At 61.1% G+C, this 24,622-nt stretch overlaps 1 protein-coding gene and 1 long non-coding RNA gene across 4 annotated transcripts; one reads left to right on the forward strand and one right to left on the reverse strand.

Moving 5' to 3' along the window:
- Positions 1–218: 218 nt before the first annotated feature.
- SLC13A5 (solute carrier family 13 member 5) lies at positions 219–21,962 on the reverse strand. 3 transcript variants are annotated; one of them, XM_053892760.1, is made up of 13 exons: positions 21,764–21,962; positions 21,315–21,568; positions 15,108–15,236; positions 14,809–14,945; positions 12,560–12,744; positions 11,833–12,001; positions 10,671–10,793; positions 8,697–8,912; positions 7,897–7,997; positions 6,567–6,685; positions 4,061–4,222; positions 1,373–1,510; positions 219–712 (listed from the first exon to the last, which is right to left on the reverse strand). In XM_053892760.1, the coding sequence occupies exons 3-13, from the start codon at positions 15,204–15,206 to the stop codon at positions 581–583; spliced, it is 1,581 nt and encodes a 526-aa protein (XP_053748735.1). In that variant the 5' UTR covers positions 15,207–15,236; positions 21,315–21,568; positions 21,764–21,962; the 3' UTR covers positions 219–580. The 3 variants fall into 3 exon arrangements, with proteins under 3 accessions (XP_053748735.1, XP_053748734.1, XP_053748736.1); XM_053892759.1 differs by lacking the exons at positions 21,315–21,568; positions 21,764–21,962 and adding an exon at positions 20,392–20,702; XM_053892761.1 differs by lacking the exons at positions 21,315–21,568; positions 21,764–21,962 and adding an exon at positions 15,922–16,366.
- LOC109246049 (uncharacterized) lies at positions 21,802–22,856 on the forward strand. The gene is made up of 2 exons (XR_002071194.2): positions 21,802–21,907; positions 22,092–22,856. It is a non-coding gene; the product is annotated as an uncharacterized LOC109246049 (long non-coding RNA).
- The last annotated feature ends 1,766 nt before the right edge of the window (positions 22,857–24,622 follow it).

Raw genomic sequence — 24,622 nt, forward strand, 5'->3', positions numbered from 1 at the left:
GCGTGGGAGGGCTGCGCAAGGGTCCGCGTCGTCCGCTGACACGGGGCGGGGCCAGGAGGGGAGATTAGCCAGCGGTGTGCGGTGGCTAATGTCAGCCAAAGTCCTCACCCTCGGGTGGCCACAACACGGTCCCCACGGGTCCCAGAGGCTCCGACCCCAGCGGCCGTCCCCGGGCCGGGTGGCCCCTGCCGAGCAACAGGAAGGAGCGGAGGAGCCCAGAAGCTGGAAGAGGGACGGGCTCTGGAGGCTGTTTTCTCGCTTCCCGAGCTGCGATCGGAGTCCCCCTTAGATGACGCCAGACCCCAGCCTGGGGCCGGCTGGCGGCCGAGCTGGGACAGGAGCCTGTGTCCTGATCCCTGTCCCAGGAGTGACAGCAGGCCCCCGGGGGGCACCCCCCTCTCCCACCCTGCAGAGCCCTCCCCCCCAGCTCTGCATGGAGCCCCCAGGCTGGGTCTCCGTGGGGGTGTGGGCATCACTGGATCGCTTTGGGGAGCGAACCCCAAACTTGTGCCGGGAGGTGTGCTGGGAGGTTCGGGTCCTCAGGAGGGTGGGGGCGGCGTGCCGGGTCGCGAGGCTCTCCCTAGGTCTCCGCGTGTGTCAGGTTAGCCCAGTCAGGGAAATGGTCCAAGTCGAAGATGACCCGTCCCCACGTGTTGACAGCCAGAAATACACAGAAGACCCCAATTATGTTCATCATGAGTCCTGTTTTCACCTGGAAAAAGACGGGTCAGAGTCAGCACCCCCGGGTGGGCCGGGCCGTCAGAACAGCCGTGACCGGCTGGTCTGCTGGGCTCCCGTCCCTGGGCCGTGCTCTGTGCCCTGTGGTCACCCGCCCCCAGGCAGAGCAAGGCGGGTCGGCAGGTGTCCTCGGTGCTCAGAGCCTCCGGGAAAGCTCCACACCCAGGCCGGCATTTGGAAACAGCCTCGGGGAGGCGGCCTGAGGCCCAGCGGAGGCTCTGTGACCACGAGGGCCTTCCTTTCTGGCCTCCCCCTCCCATCCCAGGTGACGGAGCCAAAGCAGAAAGGAGGGGGTCGTCCTCTGTCTGCGTCTGCGTCCAGGACATCCCCCGCTCCCAGGCGGTGGCCTCTCTCGCCCCCTCCCTGCTTCTCCTGACTGTCCTCGCGGGCTCCCGCTGGTCTTGGAAGCCCGTCACGGCCACGCGGGACCCCCGCCCTCACCCTTTCCGAGGGCTCAGCGAGGGCTCCCCAGGTGAGAGCTTCCACGCCTCACCTCCCAGCTCTGGGGGACAGAGCGGTCCCTGGAACGTGAGAACGTCTCAGAAAAGAACCAAAGGAGCACATGCATGCAAACGCACGGGTCGTGGCCGTCACCGGTCGGTACCCCTGACGCCAGCCGGGCGTCGTGCGTTACCATGTCGGAAACCTTGAGGTGTCCGTAAGCAAACACGATGGCGTTGGGCGGGGTGGCCACGGGCAGCATGAAGGCAAAGGACGCGCTCAGGGTGCAGGGCAGCATGACGTACAGCGGGTTGAGGCCGATGGAACGTGACTGGGGAGAAACACGGCGCCACGGGTCACACACGCAGGCAACGAAGGCTCCAGGGACCGTCTCTCTGAAACGCGTCCCCCCAACGCGCCCTGTGCCTCCGTCCCGCCGGCCCCTCTTCCCGTCGGCACGGGTCTCGGAAAGAGCCTTGCTGGGCCCTGAAGGCTGAACCCGCAGCCACCTCCCGGGGAGGCCTTCCCGAAGGTCCCCTCGGTCCATTCAGCACCTACTTCCTGGGCACCAGCTACGAGCCACAGACCATGCCGGGTGCTCAGGCCGCACCGAATCTCGCGGCGTCCCCGCGGCCCACGTGTGCACATGGCTGTCCGTCCTGCCACGGACCTAGAGGGCCCGCGTCTCCTCACCTACGCACACACGTGCTCTTACACATGTCTGGGATCGTTTTGCATACGGAATTCGATACCGCTTTTTACCCTACAGCTTAAAATTCAGCCACCTCAGACAGCGCCCCGCACCGAGTGGATGTTCGTTAAATGTTTGCTGAATGGACGAATGCTACAGCTCACAATATTTGTTCATGTCTATCAAAACTAGCGATGATCCCTCGTGCAGATTTATGCGCACGTGAGGACAGACGCCTGTGCAACATTATAGCAGCAAAGCACTCAGGAGACAGACTCATCCCTAAGCCGGTGGCCGCAGAAGCAGGCTGCTTAAATGAAAACGTACCTACAAACAAGGGGACAGCTTGGGGCTGTGAAGAATGACAGCACGGGAAAACAAAATTCAGGTGCAGAACAGGACCACAGAATGAGGCCATTGGTTTAAAAAGAGTGTGTGTGTGTGTGTGTGTGTGTGTGATACATCCAGAAAGATACCTAAGAAATGAATAACAGAGGGGCACCTGGGCTCAGTCGGTTGGGCGTCTGACTTTGGCTCAGATCACGATCTCCCGGTTCATGAGTTCGAGCCCCAAGTCAGGTGCTATGCTGACAGCTCGGGGCCTGGAGCCCCTGCTTCGGATTCTGGGTCTCCCTCTCTCTCTGCCCCTCCCCCGGTCGTGCTCTCTCTCAAAAATCAATAAACATTTAAAAAAAATTTTAAATAGACATTAATAACAGAAATGGAAGCTGGGGGGTCAGGGTCTGGCGTTACTGAACATTTGTTAGCCACGTGTAAGTATCACGTTTTCAACTCTAAATACCCTTCAAAGCTGTGATCTGCCCCCCCCATGCTTGATAGTGTCATTCCGTATGAATACGTTTAATCTCCCCAATCCTCTGCTGTTATGAAAATATTTTGGTAACAAGTAACTCTGTGATGGGTTGTTCTGGAATGAGCACCTCTGGAGATCTTCCCGAGATACATTCCCAGACATGAAATTGCTGGGGCGGACCTCAGGTTAGGGTTCCTGTGGGTAAACAGGTCTCAGGAAAGGCCACGCCCGGGCACACGCCCTCTGGGGAGGGCTGAGAGGCCCAGGCAGGGCCCCCGTCTGTGTCCTGACCCCCCTTTCGTCCTGGCCTTGGATGTGCGTGGTGTATGCACCCCACGTGCCTCCGTGACCCAGCTTGGGGGTCGCCGCCTGCCCCCTCTCCTGGGGTGGGTGCCGAGGGGGCTCCGGGGGCCTCAGAGGTACCGTGGGCTTCTGCTTCTAGGAAAGCCTGTTTTCCAAGGGCCTGGCCACACCCCCAGGTGAAGACCTCCATTTGTCTGGCTCTGGGCTGGAGGCCTTTCCCGGGGGCGGGGGGCGCTCACCAGCGCTGGCCCAGCAGCCTGCTTAGGGGAACCGAGTTCCAACACTTTCATCCCTGCCCGGAACGGAAGGACAAAACCACTGGGTTTTACTTCCATACACGCGGACGCGGGGGCACAGAGTGGAAATCTACTGGCTCGAATCCTGAGCTCTTGGCTCAGACTCCTGACTCCAGGGTGACAACCACGGTCTCTCCCAGGCTCGGGCTGTCGCCCACAGAAGATTTCCACGGCCCTCCTCTTACTTGGCCCTAACCACAGCTTGGACCCAGGTCCTCCGACCGCCAGCCCGGCCTCCTGCTGCACCACCCTGAGGTCGGGACCGCCGCGCGATGGGCGTTGGAAGGAAGATTAAGGGATCACAGCCTCTCCGTGCCCTGCCTCCTCCTGAGTTCCGGCCGGCACGTGCTTGCCCACAGCACAGACCCCTAGCCTGGCACCGCCCCCCGCCCCCGCCCTGACCGTCCTCTTCCTCCCGCCTCCCCAAGACCCAGTCCCCCAGGGTCTCTTCCTGGCGGGCCGCCCTCGTGCACACCCCGGGCTACATGCTCCAGACCCTCCATCACCCCCATGACACTGGCCCGCAGATCCTGTCTCCTCAGCTTGAGAAATGACCAGCCGCATTTATAAATGGATTTCGAGGGCCTGGTTCTTGCTGTGCACTTTGGTGCCCGCGAGGGACCCGAGGACAGAGACCGAGGGTCAACAGAGGCTCAGAGGCCCAGGCCCGCAAAGCGTGTTTGGGCTCCGTCCCTTCAGGGACCCAGGACACGGTCCCAGCTTGGCGGCTTCTTGTGCCATGACGGCTAAGGGTCCCCTTCCTGGTGGGTCACTCACCATGGAGGCGAAGATGGGCAGGAATAGGGTCGTGGTGGCCACATTGCTCGTGCACTCGGTGAACACGGCAACAAGCAGGGACAGGATCAAGGTGATGGCCGCCGGGGGCACAGAGTGCAAGGGTTCCATCTGCTCCCCCATCCATTCCGACAGCCCCGAGGCCTTGAAAGCAGAGGGGGGGTGGCAGTCACCGAAGGCTGCGGGCCCGGGGAGCTCAGCCCCTCCTGCAAGTCTGACTCTCTCTCTGCATAAGAGCCACGGGTGGGCTCCACGAGGCCACACCCTCAATCCCCACCCTCGCCCTGCTGTCTCCTAAATCCGTTTCCAGCCCTGCTGGTCAATAACTGAATTTTGGCCCAGTGACACTCAACATGCCTCTACCTGAATTCACTCTCTCTGGCCCAGAGTCTGCTCCCCGGGGCTCCCAGACACCTGCCGCCCACCCTGGGAAGCTGGACACCGCCCTGGGGTCCCTGTCCCCTTCTTCCTTATGCCCACTCAGCCACCCAGTCACCCAGAGCTCCTCATCGCCATCTCCTCTCAGCCCCCGGTAGCTCTCCACGCTCAGGAGAGGGATCCGAGGCAGACGCTGGGGATTTAGAGCAGGAGCGAGACTCAGGAGAGAACAGCTCACGGGGCCTCCCGCTCTGAGACTGGGTTGGACGACCGACTGTATGGGGCGCCTGCTGGATCTCCCTCAACGCCTCCCTGCTAGGTCTACTCGACCTCAGGGTGTTTGCCAAGTGCAGATCTGACTGATTCGCCGCGGCCACCACCCTTCAGTGGTCACCCACGGTCTTCACAGTAAGTCCACTCTCTCTGTTGTAACCCTCGGCGGAGTGGCTGCACCAGCCTCCTCTTCTGCTGCTCCTGCACTAGAAACGGCACACTGCCCCCTTCACTCAAGTGTCACTTCTCCCTGACATGCTTTTCCAGATGTGTCCCCCTCACATCTGGACATATATCAATCTTGACATATATCAATCTTGACATATATCAATCTCCTCTGTAATGCTCAGGCTGATTTAACAGGGACATAAAGGGAATGTTTGATGAATGAAGGAATGAATGAATGAATGAATGAATGAATGGGAGATAACAGATGGATGGATGAGGTGACCAGATGGATGCATTTGTTCACCTAAAACATATTTATGTCCTTGCTATGCACTGGGCTCTATTCTAGATGCTGAGGAAACAGGAGAAATAAGATAGACCAAATTTGTCCATGACATTCTATTCCTGGATGGATGGATGGGTGGATGAATGGACAGATGGACGGATGGAAGGGTGGATGGATGGATGGATGAATGGACAGGTGGACAGATGGATAAATGGATGGATAGATGGATGGATGGACAGACAGATGGATGGATGGAAGGAAAAATAGATGGGTGGATGGATGAATGGATGGATGGGTGGATGGATGGATGGATGGATGGATGGATGGACAGATGGACGGATGGAAGGGTGGATGGATGGATGGATGGATGGATGAATGGACAGATGGACAGATGGATAAATGGATGGATAGATGGATGGATGGACAGACAGATGGATGGATGGAAGGAAAAATAGATGGGTGGATGGATGAATGGATGGATGGGTGGATGGATGATGGGCGGATGGACAGATGGACAGAAAGAAGGATGGATGGATGGACGGATGGATGGCAGATGGACAGACGGATGAATGGATGGATAGATGGATGGACGGACAGACAGACAGTTGGAGGGAGGGAAGGATGCAGGGACGGATGGATGGAAAAATGGATGGATGGATGGATGGATGGATGGATGGATAGACAGTTGGAGGGATGGAAGGCAGGGAAGAAGGAAGGAAGGAAGGAAGGAAGGAAGGAAGGAAGGAAGGAAAAACAGATGGACGGATGGACGGATGGATGGACAGACGGTTGGATGGGTGGATGGATATCAGCACCAAGCTGCCTCATCTCTCCCTCAACCTTACTTCTTCCCTACTGGGGAGGAATAGAAGTAAGAAAGTTTCATTCGTGTGTGTTTTCTCCTAAACGCCCGTCCTCTCCTTCTGTGCTGCTACATACCTACCTAGAGAAAAATGCTTAAATGTCAACTGTATCAACAAGGACTCGTCAAGTGAAAGAACCAGGTGTAGTGGTGGAAGTGGTCACAGGGACTCGAAAGAAAGACCTCCCAGAACAAATCAAAGCAGAGATCATTATCGCCAACCCCCGGGGCAGCCCTCACAGCGTCCCCTGCCTCTCTTGGTTAACTTATTCTCTTGGTCACTTATTCCCTCGTTTCTGCAATTTTTCAAAGAGCACTTTCTCTCTTCCAGGCACTGCCCATGTTGCAGGGCCTCTCGGTGACGAGACAGAGTCCCGTGTCCTCAAGACGCGTGCAGTTCTGCGGAGCAGACACAGAGCCACAGAGCACAGAGCAGGGGTGTGGGCAGAGGGGCACCTCAGGTCTCTGACGCCGTCTTGTGCAAGAGGGGCCCTGGCAGCCGGCGGCCGGGGGGGCGTTACCTCACATCCTTTGGCCAGTGCGAAGCCGCCCCCCAGCAGCAGCACGATGCCCCAGGGCACTTTCTCCTGGGTCACCTTCCAGGTCAGCAGCGCGGGGGGATAAAATGGAGTTTTCCTTTCTGGGAAGAAACAACAAAAGACACACATACACAAGCCAGAGCAGCAGCGGGAAGCAAAAGAGATCGATTCCAGGGGAATCAAAGCCCGTGTGGACCAGGGACGCCCTCCCAGAGCGAGGTTTCACATCAGCTGAAACTCACAATGAACGCCACACCCAGTGCTGGTGAGAAATGCTGGGTAACACGGTCACCCACTCCTGGGGAGCATACGCATTGGCCCAATCTTTTTGAAAAGCCATTTGGCATATATACCCTCACAATAACACGACTCCTGGAAATTTATCCTAAAGAAGAAACACCTAGGGGCGCCTGGGTGGCTCAGTCGGTTAAGCGTCCGACTTCAGCTCAGGTCACGATCTCGCGGTCCGTGAGTTCGAGCCCCGCGTCAGGCTCTGGGCTGATGGCTCAGAGCCTGGAGCCTGCTTTCGATTCTGTGCCTCCCTCTCTCTCTGCCCCTCCCCTGTTCATGCTCTGTCTCTCTCTGTCTCAAAAATAAATAAAACCTTAAAAAAAATTTTTTTTAACGAAAAGCCATTTGGCATATATACCCTTACAATAACACGATTCCTGGAAATTTATCCTAAAGAAGAAACACCTAGGGGAGCCTGGGTGGCTCAGTCGGCTCAGGTCATGATCTCACAGTTCGTGGTTCAAGCCCCACGTCGGGCTCTGTGCTAACAGCCCGGAGCCTGGAGCCTGCTTCGATTCTGTGCCTCCCTCTCTCTCTGCCCCTCCCCTGCTCATGCTCTGTCTCTCTCTGTCTCAAAAATAAATAAAAACGTTAAAAAATTTTTAGAAAAAGAAGAAACACCTATGCACCTGAAAACACTAATTGATAGCAACGGAAAATTCCAAACGGCCAGAACGTTCCACAAGAGAGAACAGCTCCGCCCCTCCATGCGCTACGATGCCATAATGAGAGAAAATGGACGTGAAGCCTGTGGCGTTAACAGGAAGCGATCACACCGTAAAGACACGAAAACCCAAACAACCGAGAAACGGAATCTGAGCGGCCCGTGTAACACATGCATCCCGGCAAAGACCGGAGGAGAGAAACCGGAAAAAGCACGGATGGCCTTGTGGGAAATTGGAAACGTCTGTCTGTCCTCTTATAATATTGCCAAGGTTTCAAACGTCTGGAGGGCACAAGAGAAGAATTTGCAGAAAACAGTCCCCAGGGAAGGCCTGACGCACGCTCCCGGGGGCCTTACCCTCCTCCGTCTGGCCACGGAAGTTGAACTGGGGCCTCTGCGAAGGCACTACGAACAGCAAGGTGGCCACGAAGGTGGCCACGGTGGCGTCAGACGCGTACCTAGCAGAGAGAGCACACAGACGTGCCCAGCTCAGTTTTGGGACCATCACCACTCGGCGAGCCTGCTCTGCGTCTACAGGCTCAGCCGAGCGTGAGGACTGGAGCCCTAAGGGCCGTGTAGACGGAACCCTGGCTGGAAACCAGGATGTCCACGTCTCTGCCCAGCTCTGCCCCCAGCTGGGTGACCCTCAGCCACTGGCTTCCCTCTCGGTCTGTGCTGCTCCGTGGACGAGCCTCATGACCTCTACTCATCAGACTCTCTGGAATCCTGGGTTCACCAGGGTGCCCACGAGGGCTTTGGTGATAACTCAAGAGCCTTCAAATGCCACAGGTGGCCACAGGCAGCTGTCCGCCCGCCAGCATCGCCTGCCTTGTCTAGGACACGGGTGTTTCTCAACCTTGCTTCCTTCTGGCCACAGAACAGCTCAACCTGGAGGGAGGCAGCACACACCCTCTGGGCCAAAGAGGCCCTGGACCCCGGACTCCGTCTGCTTTCAGAGGGAGGAAAGACGGCGAACAGAAGTTTGGAAGCTAGAGCTCCGGGCTCAGCAAATCTCTCTCCGTCACATCCCGGCCACCCTGCCTGGCCAGCAGGAACTGTCTGCGGGCCTGTCGCGAGGACTGGGGAGAAGAGAACTAGCCGTGAACCAAGGCAGCGCTGCAGAAGTCACGCGCGGGGCCGGGGAACCCGTAACTTACTTTGTCTCGCCCTCCTCCCAGGCCAGCGACACCCAGCCGGGCATGAAGCCGGGGTCCCGCGAGAACCACAGGCCGACCAGCAGGAGGAAGCAGAGCAGGACGTTGGCCTCGGCGAAGGAGAACGGCCCCAGCTTCCTGTACTCCTGCCACAGCAGCTCATACACGGCCTTCTCGTGATGCCTGCTCTCCAGCCCGCAGCCCCAGGACGCCTTAAAACTGGAGGTGCAGAGACAGAAGGCGGCGAGGCCGGCCGGACAGTCAGACGGCGCTGGCTGTCGCCCACGGCGGCCCTCACCTGCCGGCCCTCCCCCGCAGGGCGCAGGGCGGGAAAGTCTCTGTCAGGCGTGCCCAGCGCGTGGCCCAGGGTGCCCCCAGAGCCGGAGGGGGCTCCCCGGGAGCCTGTGGCCACGGCCACCACAGTGCGCCCTGCAGGACCTCCCCCGGAGGTGCTGGCATGAGGGACAAGGAGGAGGAGGGATCCCTGGGCAGCTGTAAGGGTACCTCAGCCGTGGGAAGGGCCGGCCAGGGCCACAGGGCCCCGGACGCGGGCCCACGGGATTCTCCGGGCATTCCAGCCCCCGTCAGCCTGAAGGCACTGGGCGAGGCCAACAGGACTGTCCCCAGAGAGCCCTCCCTGGCGGGAGCGCCTTCTGACCCCTGGAGCACAATTCCCGGGAGGGCAGGGGTGCACGGAATCGGCACCAAGGGCCAGTCTGTGAGCCGTTCTCGTGACGCCGGCTCCCAGGATAAGGGGCCACTCGGTGCTCTCAGCTGCCCGGCCGTGTCCGGTGCCACACGTCCGGCACCGACTCCACGGCGGCTGCAGATGGGACTCCCTCGGGCAGGTGGGTGTCCGTGCCGGCCCCCAGCCGTGCCGCCAAGCCTCCCGGACGCCCCCTCCCTGACATGAAGCGGTTCGCTCCCGGCTCAGGGCTAATCTGGTGGCTGCCGGGCTGGCACCCGATGCCGGCGGGTGGGTCGGGCTGCCCGCGGGAGCCCCGGGCTGGGGGGTGCGGGGTCCTGTAGAATGGCCGCCACGGAGCCCCTGACCCGGTGCTGCAGAGCTGGGGCGGGGAGGCCCTCGGACCCCTAAGGGCGTCACCGGGGAAGGTGCGCAGAGGAACCCCCATCCCTGGCCCCGGGGATAGCCTGCTCAGGAAAGCCGGGTACGAGCCGGCTGTGATGTCCCGTTAGTGCTGGGGGCCTGTGGACCCCAGGGCTGGATGTGAACTCGTGAATTCGGAAGGCGGCTTCCCGGACGAGCTTCCTAGAGGAGGCTGGAGGCAGCCTCCCTGAGGTCATGCCCCACGACCTGAGGTTGATCCCCACGACCATCCAGATGCGGGACCCGGATGAGGGCACCGCAAGAGGCAGGTGCTACCCCTGATCCGGTGAGGGCATCTAGGAAGCCTGGGGCAGGGGCCCCCGGGGCCCGAAAGGCTCCAGGCACGGCCTGCTGCTCCCGCCATCGGGGCTGTGTGAAAAGCTGTCCCGGCGAGGCTCCGGGGAGCTGCCCACCCACCAGGCTCCGCGTCGGGTTAGCAAGGACCACGGGGCTGGAGCCGCGGGCTGGCAGTGTGGGTGCGGCAGCCCAGAACGCAGACACAGCCGGACGCCCTCCTCAGAAGGGCGGCAGAAGCCTCGCCAGGCTGGGGGGCCACAGCTGGGGTTCCTGACGTGACATCCCCTGACGCTGGCAGTGCCCCTGTGGCCTCGGGGCCAGCCCAGCGCCCCCTGCTCTCTCTGCCAGGAGCTCAGCGGGCCTCGGGGCCTCGGGCAGCCCCCCAGCTCAGGCTGGTGCCCCTGACGCCTGGCTGTACCGGGCCTCGTGGCAGTCAAGGGCAGTAACCCTCGGCCTCCCCAAGAGGGGCTCTTATGGACTCCGCTGTGTCCCCCACGTTCGCATGTTGAAGCCCTAACAGCCGGCCAGACGGGCTCGCCTGAGCCTCGTACGGACGCACCGGACCCGCTCACCTGAACCTCATATAGACGCACTGGAGCCACAGCCAGGCCAGCAACAGCATCACCAGCATGTTGGGAAAGGCAAAGCCAAACCAGGAGGCGAAGTTCACCAGGTCTTTGCTGTCCGGAAACAACCTGAAGGGAGAGACACTGAGCTGTGCACGGTGGCCCCAGGGTGGACGCTGAGACCGGGCCTCGCCACGCACAGAACAAGACCGGGGGGTGGCTGACCGCCCTGCCTGAGCATCCGGGCCCCCCTGGGGACCTAGCAAAAGTCAGGGCCTCGCCTACACACAGGAGCCGGCCAACAGCTTCCGGGCTCCATGGATGAGCTGGGGGGCGGGGGGGCCTGGGAAAGCCACCCTCCCGATCCTCCTGGGGCTGGCGGAGGGTCGCTTCTGCGGCGGCCGGCCCTCTGCCCCCAGGCACCGGCTCCCTTAGACACAGCCTTCCCCACTCAGCTGCCTTTCCCAGAGGAACTCCGGGGAGAACGGTAAGGCCATCATTATAGAAGGTCCTCGAAGATCAAAACAGTCTGCATGTTGGGCCTCAAGTGTCTGCGGGCTGGGCTCCTTCCCGCTTCCCGGCTGTCCTGCCTGCTGGCCTGGTCCAGCAGGTAGCTGCCCGTCAGGGCCCCTCACTCGGCGATCCCAGCCCCACCCGCACCAGCCGGGCCCAGGATGAGATTCCTCAAGGCCTGTGTCCCTTTGTGGCCAGGGCGGGAACGTGCCCACCAGCCCGGTGGTTTTTCTGCAGCCCCTTCAAGGGCGCTTAGAGGCAACAAGTAACCTGACCTCTGACCCTCCCATAGGGCACCACCGTTAACAGCCGGGGTTGTTAACGTATCGAGCCCGCTGCGAGGGGGTTTCTGTGTCTGTTTTCTGCAAGTTTGACGGGGACCCGGCCTCTCATGCCACACTGTCGTTTCCCTCGACTTCAGCTCCGTATTCAGGGCACATTCCCGTCGGAGCGAGAGCCCGGGGAGGAGGGCAGGACTCGCCCCAGAGCAGAAGCCAGCCGGGTCTGTGCACACCAGCTCCCACCCTGCGGGGGTCTCGGGCAGGTGCAGGGCTGTCCGGCCCCGGCCCCGGCCCCGGCTGAGCGGGAAGGAGAGCTGGGGGCCCCCCAGCCCCGGGCCCTCCTTACGTCCCCAGAAGGCAGGCCCGAGACTCACTCGTGCATCTGGCCCAGGAGCACCACGTTGGGCCCCGTCCCTGTCAGTGTGGCGGTCCCTCCGATGCTGGCCGCGTAGCACACGCACAGGGTCATGGCCTTGCGCACGCTCCTCCGGTCGCGGTCGGCCCGCAGCCCCTCGGGGGGCCCTTCGAAGGTCACTTGGCTCCCTGTGGGGGGCACGCCGCGGGCTGAGCTCCAGCGCCTGACCTTGCCCCGGGCCCCCGCAGCCTGCCTCCACCTCCTTCCAGGGGCTCAGCTCCACACAAATCCAGCGGCTTCACACACTCCCTTCTCTCCTGGTGCCCTGTCCCTGCTCAGGCTGTTCCCTCCGCTGGGGGACAGGGACAGCCCTCCGAATCCACCTCAGGGCCCTCTCCCCCCGCAAGGCCCGTCCCTCTCCAGCGCTCCCTCGGCGTCCGGCCGAGGCATCCCTGGGTCAGATGAGCCTCGCCGGGGGCCTCCCTACCCGGCCTGCCGGGCTCTGCCGTCCCCGGGGAGCGTGTCTGTGCACCTCTGGAGCCGGAACCCGTCCCGGGGCCCGGCGACAAGGCCATCGCCCCCCCACCCCGGGGACGTGCGGTGAACGCGGCAGAGAATGAATAAGACGGGGGCTCTCTGGCCAGCCCCGGGGCCTCCCCCTGCCCCCCGATGCCTGTGGGAGCAGAGGCCCCCCGGGCAGGGGCAGGTGCGGGCAGGGGTGAAGGGCACCCGGGCCGGGGGCTCACCTGGCAGCTGGCCGGCCCTGCCCTTGTCTGCCAGCTCCAGGGCTCCCAGGCCGGCCTCGGCGGAGCCGGCGGTCTCCATCTGCTGTAACATGGCCTCCACGATGGGCACCATCATGGCCGTGGTGGCCGTGTTGCTGATCCACATGGAGAGAAAGGCCGTGACGCCCATGAAGCCCAGCATCAGCCTGTTGGGGGGGGGGGGGGTGGGGAGGGAGGTTCCCAGCATCAGCCTGCAGAGGCGGGGCGGGGAGGGAGGCCACAGGTTCCCCCGGCGCCCCCCTCGGAAGCCAGCGGGGGACGGGACGGCCCTGCAGGGGTGGCAGGGAACGGGGCCGAGGCGTGGAAGCCGGTGCGAGACGGGATGGTGTCGGAGGGGGTCACAGCTCTAGTGCCTCCCCCCGCAACCCTCCCCACAAACATTCTGACACCCCTGTGCCGGCTACGGGGTCACCGAGAGCCTCAGACCCAGTCAGGGCTGTAAGGGGCTCCCATCCAGCAAGTCAGCAGCAACATCCAGCGGGAGCCGGCCCAGTGGGGAGAGCTGGCCCCAGAGTGACCAGGCTGGGCGGCCAGCCCTCAGGGGTGGGAGCCTGCCCCCCGCTCCATCCGCGCCCTCTGCCCCCTCCACTCGGCAGTGGACCAGGACCACAGACTGTTCTGGAAACACGTCCCTTTACTGGTAACACCCCACCTTCCCCAGCATCTAGACTGGCTCCTCGTGGAGAACCTGTCGGACGGCAGCCTTCTCCGAGGCCTCTCCCAGCTCCCGCCACCAGGGCCCGCCACCAGGGCCGAGGACATCCCCTCCCCCACCCCCCAGCCTCCCTGGGACATTCGTCTCTGGCCGGATCTGGAGGAACGTTCCCACATCTGCTCCCCCTTCGGCTGTGAGCAGGGAGGGTCTGATTCTTCCCCGAGGCTCCAGGGCCGGGACTGGAAGGCTGGGGGGGGCGGGGGCTGAATGGGACTCCGCTGCTGGTGGTCTCCATGCTCCTGTGGGCCAGACCCCTCCCCGAGGTCACCGACCGGCCTGAGGAAGGATCCAGGGAGGTTCAACAGGTGTCCACGCAGGTGGGCCCCATGGACCCAGAAGAGCACAGGCCAGGAGGAAGCCACGTCTGCATGAGTCAAGGCCCCATGGAAGCTCAGCAAAAAGCCCCCCCCAGGATGGGCAGTGCCGTGGACGGCCGGAGACCGAGCTCCCAGGAGGAGCGGAGACCAGTGTGTGGCCGTCCCGGGTCTGGAAGGCAAATCTGTGCGGCTCGCTCCAGAACGAGGTCCACCTGCTTGTGGAGAAGCCACACCCTCCAAGGATCCCGAGAGTGAGGATTCTGAGAATTCGAGAATTCAGGCCTCTAAACTACGCAGGGGCTCTGCATTCGACCCCGTAGAAGCTCCCTGCAGAAGCTCCATGGAGCGTGACAGATCGGGAGCCGGGGTCTGGGAGTGCCCGGCACGACCCCAGCACGTGGACTCCCCAGGAGGGATGTACCGGGAATTCACCAGCCGCTGCCTCCGGAGGCCGGGCTGGAGACACAGGGACACGGCCTGCCTTCACTGAGGGAGCCTCAAGAGAAAGGTGCGGCCTGAGTCCCCAGTTAGAGGCTCAGGCGGTCCGACCCCCATGTGGCCGTCAGCAGTCTTTAGCCTGAGGGCAAGGTGGCAGGTGCTGCGGTCAGGGTCAAGTGCTCCGCCCGCCCGGGGTCTGCAGGTGCTCTCACTGCACCCAGGGGGTCCTGCTCTCGTCACCTCCATGGGATGGCGGGAAGAGGCCTGTGGCGGGCAGGGGGGACCTTGCAGCCATGAGAAAGTGAGGTACTGAGTGAGGTGGGGGAAAATGACACAGTGGCTTCTCTGCGGCGGGGGCGGGGGGGGGGGTGCATGTGCCAGTTTCGGAGGGGCGGCCTTTCTGTTTCCCCTTGAACTGGGCTGTTGACCCGCCCATTTCCTGCTTTCCCCACAGAACCCCTACGGGTATCAGGCAGGGCTTGATCCAGCCTCCACCCGCTCGGTTCCCTGCGGGACCTGCAACCCCTCCCCCAGGTCCTCTGAACACACAGGGGCCTTCCCTGCCCAGTCTCTTCTGCATTCGGAGGACCTTTACTCCCCGCTGCTCACACGCCCCACCCAGGGGTCCGCTGCCTGCCAAGCCCTGGCGGCCGGCCCTCGCCTGCGGGGCATCTGGTGTGGCGCGTCCCGCCCCGGCCCGGCCGTGCAGAGCCCTGTGCCGAGAGAGAGAGGGCGCTCACTGTGCTGGCTTGGCCCCCACCCACAGGAGCGTGCGCAGGGCTATCCTCTTGTGCAGATTCCAGCGCTCCACGGCCACGGCCATGATGAGGCCACCCAAGAACAGCATGTTGGTGTCCTTCATGTACTGGATACACACCTGGAGGACAGCACGGGGCCCATTAGGGCCACCCCGGCCCCGAGCCCGGCCAGCAGTCCGGGCCGCCCGAGCGGGGACGGGCCGGGCAGCTCCGACAGGGGCTCGGGGAGTGCGCCACGGGGCAGACGCAGGATGCCGCCGGGGGCCCCCGGGGGCGCTCACCTGCTTGGAGTCCAGAATCTTCAAGAGCGGGAAGAGCAAGGCCGGCATGAGGGAGGTGACGGCCAGGGGGATGACCTCCGTGCACCAGTACACGGCCATGAGGATGATGACGTAGGCACACCTGACGAACTGAAGGAGCAGCCCTGAGGCCTCGGCACCTGGTGCCCCCTTCCCCCACCAGGCCCCCCCCCCCCCCCGCCGGTGGCCGCGGGCACGGCCGGAGCAGGCTGCCGTAGTCAGAGGGCCTGCCCTCGGGCCGCCCCACCGGCCCAGGACCCGAGGGGACCCAGGACCTCGTGCCCCTGCCTCCCAGCTGGGTCCTGGGCAAGGCCTCGCACCTGGGCAGGACAGAGTAAGAGAGGGGGCGTGGAGGAAGAGGGGGGAGGAGGAGGACGACGAGGACGAGGACGAGGACAGGATACAGAGGTCCCCGGCTTCCCACGGTTTGACCTAACGGTTTTTCGACCCTCCGAGGTGCCAACGTGGCCACACGAAGTAGGATCCGTATTTAGAATTCCCCGGGCTCCGCGCGAGCGGCCGGCCTCCTCTGTGACCCTGGCGACAGCGGCCTCAGCTCAGAACACCCGTTCTGCGCCCCCACGGGCCTCCTGGTTGTCACTCTCGGGACCGCACTCCACGAATTGCACAAGACATTCAACACTTTAGGTCAGAGAGGCTGGTGCCCGACTGCGGGGCCGGCTGGTGAGCCCCAGGCGCCACGGCAGGTGCTGAATGCTTTCTCCGCCTAGATACCTTCCGCTGGCCGTGGGTTCACGGGGACACAGCCCCGTCCCAAGTCCAGGAAGATCGGCACCTGTTTAGTAACGCGCCGGTCACTCTCACAACAGCAGATGCGGCGGGGATCCTGGCCCCCTGCCGTGGAGGAAGTGTTTCTTCTCGGCCGGCATGGGAGGTCGGGACCGCCCCACGTTCTCCAGGGGACCCGCTCGCCCCAACTCCTGCTTCGGCTTCTCATTCCCGTCCCAAAGGGCTGCCCGGAGCGCCTGCTCCCGGAAACTAGCTGCCAACCAGCCCGTGCGGAGAACCACTGGTGCAGGGTATTCAGGCTTGTTTTTACGACTGGGCTTTCTCATCAGCACCTCCCGTCACAAAGGCCTCGAGCTTCCGAGTGGAGTCTAACCCTGGGCGAACCGTCCGTCGGTGCCGTTAGCCGCGTAGCCCCCCGGGACCTCGGCTTTGCGGTGAGACAGGCCTGGTTCTGGCGTGAGCTGGAGGCCGGCCGCTCACCGGCTGTAGGACTTGGGGCCTCGGCCCCATCGCCTCCGGGGACGGGGATGACCTGGCCCGCCTCCCTAGGCTGGCATTTGGGGTGCCCACCCAGACCGCCCTCTCCCCCCCCCCCCGGCCCTTCCCCCGAGTCAGCCACACCTGCCGCCCCTGCCCCTCACCGTGCCACCGCCCGCCTGCACCCTTCTGACCTTCCCACGTCCGGCCCCGCACACTGTGGCTCCCTCTCCCAATCTGCGAATCTGTTCAGGGCATCCCCCATTTAAAAGCCTTCTGTTGCCTTCAGGACAAAACCCAAATGCCTCAGCAGGGCTCAGGAGACCCCCTGTGAGGAGCCGGCCCTACAGACACCGCCCCCCCCGCCCTGTCCCCCGAACTCCTCTGGCGGTGACTGTCACCACTCTTCTCTTGCACACATACTACCCCCCCCCCCCCCCCCCGCCTGGAGGGAGCGCTGGCCGCACAGCTCCGGGGTTCTCCCCGGCCCCTCCCCCGCCCCACCCGCCCTGTGTCCCCAGCAGCTCGCACCCTGGGCTGTCACGGCTGGCCCCCACCCAGCACACACAGCCAACAGCGACCAGCTTGGGGGCAGAGCCCGAGCCCGTGGGTCACTCTGTCCTCAGCACCCAGCACTGACACTCAGGGGACGCTGGCCGAGTACCGATGCGGGGACAGACCAGCCGAGCCTGAGCCGTCCACCTGACGGCAGATGCACCTGTGCACCGTCACCTTCTCGTCACCCAGGAGACCACCTACTGTGTGCAGGAAACATTGCACCAAGACCTGGAAATTCTCCATCTGGACGGTGTTGCCAGTCATAAAAAGTAAACTTCCTTCGGCCTCCCAGGAGCACCCCGGGGCACTGCCCGACGGCCCGGCCACTGCCGCGTGGGGACCAGTGGTTCTGCGGGGGACCGAGCCAGCCTTGAGCTGTAGACGCAGCATCCGTGGCCTCTGCCCCCACTAGACGCCAGTAGAAAGGGCCCTCTCCAGGGGTGATCGTAAAAATGTCCCCAGACTTTGCCAGACGTCCCGGGGCCCGGGGCCTGCAGGGGTCAATGCTGGTTGGAGTCGCAAGGTTCAAGGCAGGACTGCAGGGCGGTTAGAAGCCCAGGCTTTGGCGCTAGACAGACCCGATCCCTGTCTACTGTCTGCCACTGTCTGGCCTTCAGGGTCCCTGATGTGTCTGGACCTTGGTTCCGTGGCGGGGGAGGCTAGGAATGATCCCCCCCAGCGGCGGACAATAAGGAGGTACATTGTAGAGACTTTAAAAACAGCAACGCTGTCCCCGAATCCTTCTCTTCGTCATCATCCTGCCGTAGCAATGCTCAGCAAGGTCGGTCGCGGATATCCCTCCCCGCCCCCCCACCACCACTCCCAGCCCGTCCCTCTCCTGGCTCGTGCCCAGCCAAGAGCACCCATTAACGTCCGGTGTGCAGAGAGGGCTGGCTGTGACTCATGTCGTCTAAACTCAGCAACGTGACACGTGTAACCACTCTTCACGGCCCGGTCCCTGGAGGCACCAAATATAACCCGCTGGGAATGCGTCTGGAAGGCAGCTTAATTCCGAGAGAAAGGTGGACAGTGGGAGTCACAGGGCAGAGCCCAGCACGCAGCGGGTCAACAGCTGTCTGCCCGATGCACAAGTGAATAAAACCATGGCTCATTATGAAACTAATTAACAAGCAAGGGTGTCTGTGACACGGTGCTTAACGGGGAAACGTGGGTGAGAGCACATCTGTGCGTGAGTGTGTGTTAGGGCACTTAAGGGTGTTTTCATGTTCATATTATATGTAACAGACCTTGCAATTAAGAATTTTTAAATAATTTTGGGGCACCTGGGTGGCTCAGTCGGTTGAGCATCCAACTCTTAGTTTCGGCTCAGGTCGTGATCTCGCGGTTGGTGGGTTCGAGCCCCGCGTCCGGCTCTGGGCTGCCACTGTGGAGCCTGCTTGGGATTCTCTCCCCCTCTCTCTGCCCCTTCCCTGCTCGTGCTCTCTCTCTCTCTCTCTCTCTCTCTCTCAAAAATAAACATAAAAAAAACTTAAAAAAGAGAATTATTTAATAATTTTAACAAAACAAACAATAGGATGAACATATTGTTTATTCTGTTAAAGAGCAACCTTCTCGGGAAAGGACCCAGAGAAAAGTCCCAAGAAGTGAAGCAGAGATGATGCCAGGAAGGATCAAGGTGGAAAAAGAGCAAAGCCGGGGAGAGGGCCGGGCACCAGCAGAGAGTGGCTGCCTGGGAGCCGCTTCCGCAGCAGCTCGGGACCGGGACGGCCGCCCACGCTGCTGACCGCCCGCCCTCCGCCTTCCGGGAAGCCCTGTCCCCGACAGGTGCACCTGGGTTCCTTGCACAAGGGGGCGCTGTGGGGGCGGGGCAGCGAGCTCTTTGCTGGTGACCAAAACAAGATGCACATGGGAGGGAACAAGAACACAGGGTCCGGATGCTGGTGGGGGGTTGGGGGGGGAGGGGACAGCACGGAAGGCTGCCTGTAGGATGCCTCTCACGAGGGGTCTCCCCTTCCTCGCCTGATCCTCGCTCCCAGGGCAGGTTGCTGACGTGCATACACACCCCGAGTTGAGGGTCCCATCATGAGGGTCCCCCTGTGTGTGCTCATGCGGGCGTGTGGAGGTGTGTGTGTGTCGGGGGGGGGGGGGGGAGAGTGGGGGGTGTGGGGGGGTGTGGGGTCTCAGCCACTCTCTCTCTGAGCAGGAAGGTCAGCCAAGCTGCTGTCACCCTCCCAGGAACTTCACTCCCTGCCAGCACAGAGGAAACGCCAGCTTTCCTGCCTGGCTCCCTCGCCGTCTACGAGAAAATACGGCTTCTTGCAGCTGGTGCGGCACTGAAGGGCCCCCCACGGTTGGATCTGAGGCCCTTGGCCGGTCCAGGGTCACGCGCAGCCCACCCAAGGGTCCTTCCGGCCTCCCTCCCCCATCCTAGGAACTGGCATCGTCCGCTTTTGGTGCCCAAAGTCCGAAAGCGTCAGAAGCACACCTCCTCGCCCACTGTAGAGATGAGAAAACCAAGGCCCAGAAAGCGCGGGCTCTTGGGTCAAGTCGCACAGAGAAGGCGGCGGTGGAAGTGAAATCCGTCGCAGGTGGGCTCCCCGAACTCCCAGCCCAGCCCCCCTGCCTCCTTGGCCCCCGGGGCGCCCCCTAAAGAGCTCCTCTGTTCCCCTGAACCTGCCCCCCGGTGGGGGTGGGGAACCGGAGGTTTCCTGTCTGGGCTCAGAGTGAAGGCTCTCAAAGAGGGATGGAGGAAGGAGCAGCCAGCAGCCACAAAAGGCTTCAAAGGGCTTCGGGCCTCTGCCAAACGGGCTTCCACGGCCCAGCGGCCAGGGCTCCCGGCCCGCCCCCGCCCTGCGGCCAAGGCCATTCATCCAGGCCTCCCTCCCTGAGCGCTGGGCAGCCGGGTAAGGGCCGCGGCTTCCCCGAAGCCCTGGGTCGTGCCACCCAAGGCGTGAGCCTGGGAACGCGCCCGCCTCCTGCCCGGAGCCGCAGGCCAACTCTGACCAGCCTCTCGGCCGGCGGCTTCCCGGCCTCGGAGCAGGGAAGAAATGTGCATCACTGAGAGGGAAACTGAGGCTCAGAGAAGGGCCGGGGAGCGGCAGAGACAGCCCTTCGGGATCCACTCAGGGGTGATCGTTTTGCGTGCCTCCCTGACTGGCCTCGGGAGCCCCCCACAGCTGCGAATTCCTCATTTGCTAAGAGGGGGTGGGGGGACACAGGCGCCCAGGCTCCCCGTGGGTGCGGGCGACATTTGAGGGTGAAGCGGAGGGAGATTCCGAGCCAGGGGCTGAGCCCATGGACAGTCTGTGTGGCAGGATCCCAGCTAGCTTGCGGGTTTCTGCGCCCTGGGGTCTCCGTGCCCCTCGACGTTGTTTGTGGGCACCTCCCATCTGGCCCCCCGAGCTTCCGCCAGAGTGCGCCCCCGGGGATTCCCGCGCTCCAGCTCTGTGCTCCCGGGTCGGTGCCCGCGGCCCGCGCAGGGCGCAGGGGGTCGGCGGGGCTGCGGGGAGACGCAACTGACCTTGGCGGGCATCAGAATGACGAGTGGCAGCAGCAGGAGCGGGGTGAGGAACAAGATCACGAAGGACTTGAACCTGGAGACATAGCTGCGCGCCGCCGAGGCCATAACGCAGGAGGGAGGCGGCGGGAGAGGCGAGTGACGGCAGCCAGCGACCCGAGGGCTTAAGAAGGGGCCGCAGCGGGAAGGGGAGGGGGGGCAGTGCCAACCCCGCCCCCGTGGCGGGGCCTCCCCGCGGCCCCAGGGGCGGGGCCACCGCGCGGGGTCGGTGGGGCGCGCCGGCCCCCAACCCCGCCAACCCCGCCCGGGAGCGTCCTGGGCCCGGGCACCCGCCGGCTCTCCAAGCCTTTCCTGCGCTGCCCAGGACAGAGGCGCGCGCGGGGCTGCCGACCGGGGGCGATGGGTCGTTCGTGGTGCCGGCTTTGGCGTGAGCCCCCGTCCCCAGAGCCACCTGCAGCCTCCTGGTCTCCGCGGGGCTCCCGGACGGAAAGTCCTCGCAAGCCCCTGGGTCCCTCGGAACTGACGCCCCGGCCGCTCCCTCCTTTGCCGGTTACTCCCGCCCCTGCCTCCCGCACTCCAGAGGGGTCTCTGGCGGAGACGTCCCCGCGCCCTCCTCGCCGCCGGCCTTGCGCCCGCAGGTCACCCCGGCCTCCCGGCCGCGTCCGCGCTGCGCTGGGCGCAGGACCCCTTCCCCCCTCCGCGCGCCCTCCCCGACCCAGCGCGTCCCGCGCTCTGCAGCGATCGCCGAGGAGGCCGCGCAAAGGTCCCCGAGGGCCGAGCGCCTTTCGCCCTCCAGCGGACACCAGCCGCCTGCGGCTCCCGCCTGACCCAGGCTGCTGTTGCCAAGTTACAGAGGGGACGGCGGCGGGGCAGGGGGTCTCCGGTGGAAGGGCCCTTCAAACATTCTCTCTCCTGAAAACACTTACTCAGCGCCTGTTGTGTGCTGGGCCCCTGGCTGGGGCTGCACCAAGGTGCAGACAGTAAGGCCTCCTCACTGCCTCCTTCCCTCCCTTCTCCTCCGCAGGCCGGTCTCATCCTGCAGCTTTCTGTCGGTGAGTCGCACCCAGCCTGGGCTTGAACCCCAGCCTGCCCCTTAGTGGTCAGGCCGGGTCTCATCGCGCCCTGGTGCTGGAGCCCCGCACGCATTTCCAACCTTTCCCGCCTGGACGCACAGCAGGACCTAAAACAACACATCCTAAGTCAGGCCGGTGACTTTTCCCGTGACCCCCACCTAAGGAGGCCCCCCAGACCCCTCCTGCCTCTGCGAGCCTCCTGCCAGCACCCTCCTGCTTTGTCCTTCTCAGAATTTCCCCCCTTGCCTTCCCCACCCCCGACCCTCTACCCCCACACCCTGCACACTCACCACAATCTGTACCTTTATGTTTACTGGCATGGACTTTCTTTAATGTCTGCTTTATTCCTCACCGTCTGCCAGCCAGCACCTTCTCCGTGGCTGGTGGGCGCACTCTCTCAGAGCCTTTGCTCCGGGCCGTGCGAATGAGACAAGGAAACCATTTCGGTAGGTTAACACAACGGCTTTCCAGGGGGCCCAACCCGGGTAGAGGTGGACCCCAGAGCCGTGCTGCCTGGATCTGTGTCCCGGCCTTATCACATGAAGCTCATTTTTTCTTAAATCGCATGAAGCTCATTTTTTCTTAAATGGGGGTAGTAACACCAACTGATTCCAAAAAGTTGCCTTGAAGGTTGCAGGAGTCAACGCTCAGAGAGCTAACACGATCTCTGGCATCCGAGAAGCAGTCGGGAAAGATTCGCTCTTACCAGTATCCGAAAAATGCTCTGAGTTGCAGCAGCGATGGGGGAAGACTTCACGGAGGCGGTGACATTTGAGCTGAGACTTCGGAGCGAGTAAGATTTGCCAGGCAGCAGTGGAGGCTAGTCAGAATCCATCAGCGAACGAAAAAATAACAAAGTGGTTGAGAAAAAAAAACTTTAGAAGTTTAGTCCTAGAACGTAAGTACTGCGACGAGAAAATAAACCACGTGGATGGAGGGATTATATCAATTCGTGGACGGGAAGACCAAACACCGTAAAGAGACACGCGTCTCTCAAGTCAATCAACAAGTCCCATTCGATTCCCGTTAAACCCCCACGGAGTCTTCATCTCACAAGCGGTCTAGAATTCAGACATTTGCGGGGAGTAATGGAAGGAAATTGCCCTATCAGAGTTCAAGGCTCACGAAGTCATAGTAATTGGTGCCATCACTCACTACTGGCATGGGGACAGAAAAAGTAGGTCACCAGATTAAAGAGCCTAGAAACGGACCGCGCACGTCCGTTTCATATGGAACCTTGACGTACAAGACAGATTGATGGATATTCAGTGCCCACTGGCAGCTGTTAGACTAATTAGTTTTTAGCAGCAGGGGTATTTGTCTTTCGCTAAACATGTTGACCACGTAGGAACAGCGTGATGATAATATCTAATAAATTAATGAACTTATTTCCCATTTTTGTATTCATGAGTTTTATTTAGTTATTTCCAAAAGCTGAACATAAAGGTTCGATTTTCGAATGCAAATATATTTACCAACAGAAAACTCTGTTGTTTTTTTTATCAAACTCCCACTTACAAAAAGCTTAAAGCTTAAAAAAAATTTTTTTTAACGTTTATTTATTTTTGAGAGAGAGGGAGAGAGACAGAGTGCGAGCAGGGGAGGGGCAGAGAGAGAGGGAGACACGGAATCCGAAGCAGGCTTCAGGCTCCGAGCTGTCAGCACAGAGCCCGACGCGGGGCTTAAACCCACGAACAGTGAGATCATGACCTGAGCCGAAGTCGGATGCTTAACCGACTGAGCCACCCAGGAGCCCCCAAAAAAGCTTATAATTTTAGCCTGTTAACATCGCATGATAATAAATGAAGTAATGAAAAGGAGTGTATCAATTTATATCTTGTATTGGTAACTTACCGAAAAATGGAAGGTGTCAAACGTCATATCTCGATGTGCCTGCTTGGAGTAACCTACCCCCTCAGGATCTGTTCTGCATTTTTTCCCCTTGGGGCTTTTTAAAAATGATGTCCCTCAAGATATGGATTCAAACATTAGGATATATTTCTTGAAGATAAAAATAAATAGTTCCCTAACTAAAAATATGTTTTTACTGATATACACAAAATTAAAATTATTTTGGAATATTTGGTCATAATGATATATCATCTGTAATTGTGTAATGCAACTTTTATCCCCATCTGAATAACTTAATAGAATTTTAATACTTTTAATGTTTTTTTTTTTTTTTTTTTGGAGAGAGAGACAGAGCATGAGCGGGGGAGGGGCAGAGAGAGAGGGAGACACAGAATCGGAAGCAGGCTCCAGGCTCTGAGCTGTCAGCACAGAGCCTGACGCGGGGCTCGAACCCAAAAACTGCGAGATCGTGACCTGAGCCGAAGTCGGACGCTCAACCGACTGAGCCCCCCCAGGCACCCCTAATAGAATTTTAATCTTAACACCAAGGCAGTGGGGCACCTGGGGGGCTCAGTCAGTCTGTTAAGCGTCTGACTCTTGATTTTGGCTCAGGTCATGATCTCATGGTCCTTGAGATGGAGCCCCACGTCGGGCTCTGTGCTGACAGCACGGAACCTGCTTGGGATTCTCTCTCTCCCTCTCTCCCTGCCCCTCCCTGCCCCCCTCTCTCTCTCTCAAAATAAATAAATCAACATTTTTTTTAAAACTGAGGTATATCAATTTGACCTCAGTTTCAATTTGCAGTTACTACTTTCTGGTAAGACATAATGGGCTTCGTGTGCAATTTAAATTTTTGCAAATGTACCAGCCTATGGGTGAATTTCTAAGACATCAAAATGGGGATGTTGATGAAAACGGAGATGAGAATTCCCTTAGATACCGTTAGGCGGTGGATGCGATGGCCAGAATCAGACTCTAGAGATTACACAAATGTAGTAACGGCTTTTCAATCCCATAAACCCAGCTGCAACCACATCAGAATTTACAGAACGCTGTTCATGCTGAGCCCTGCAGGCCGCCTCCCCAGCACACTTGTTCATTTACGAAACCATCTATCGAGCAAAACAACTTTGCAAAACAGCCTCCGAAAGCACACCTATCGATGTTCTATGAGAAGAGCTGGGTGATAATGAGAATATAAGGCAAGCGTAACATCTTCACAGGCCATCGCGGCTCTGGACGCTCGTACAGACTAGCATCACTGGGGGCCAAGACTAGGATTCTCTTAAAAATATTTAGAGCTGAGGACG

The sequence above is a fragment of the Panthera pardus genome, unplaced genomic scaffold (assembly GCF_024362965.1).
Source record: "Panthera pardus isolate Hobbes unplaced genomic scaffold, ASM2436296v1 HiC_scaffold_3, whole genome shotgun sequence".
Classification (NCBI taxonomy): Eukaryota; Metazoa; Chordata; class Mammalia; order Carnivora; family Felidae; genus Panthera; species Panthera pardus.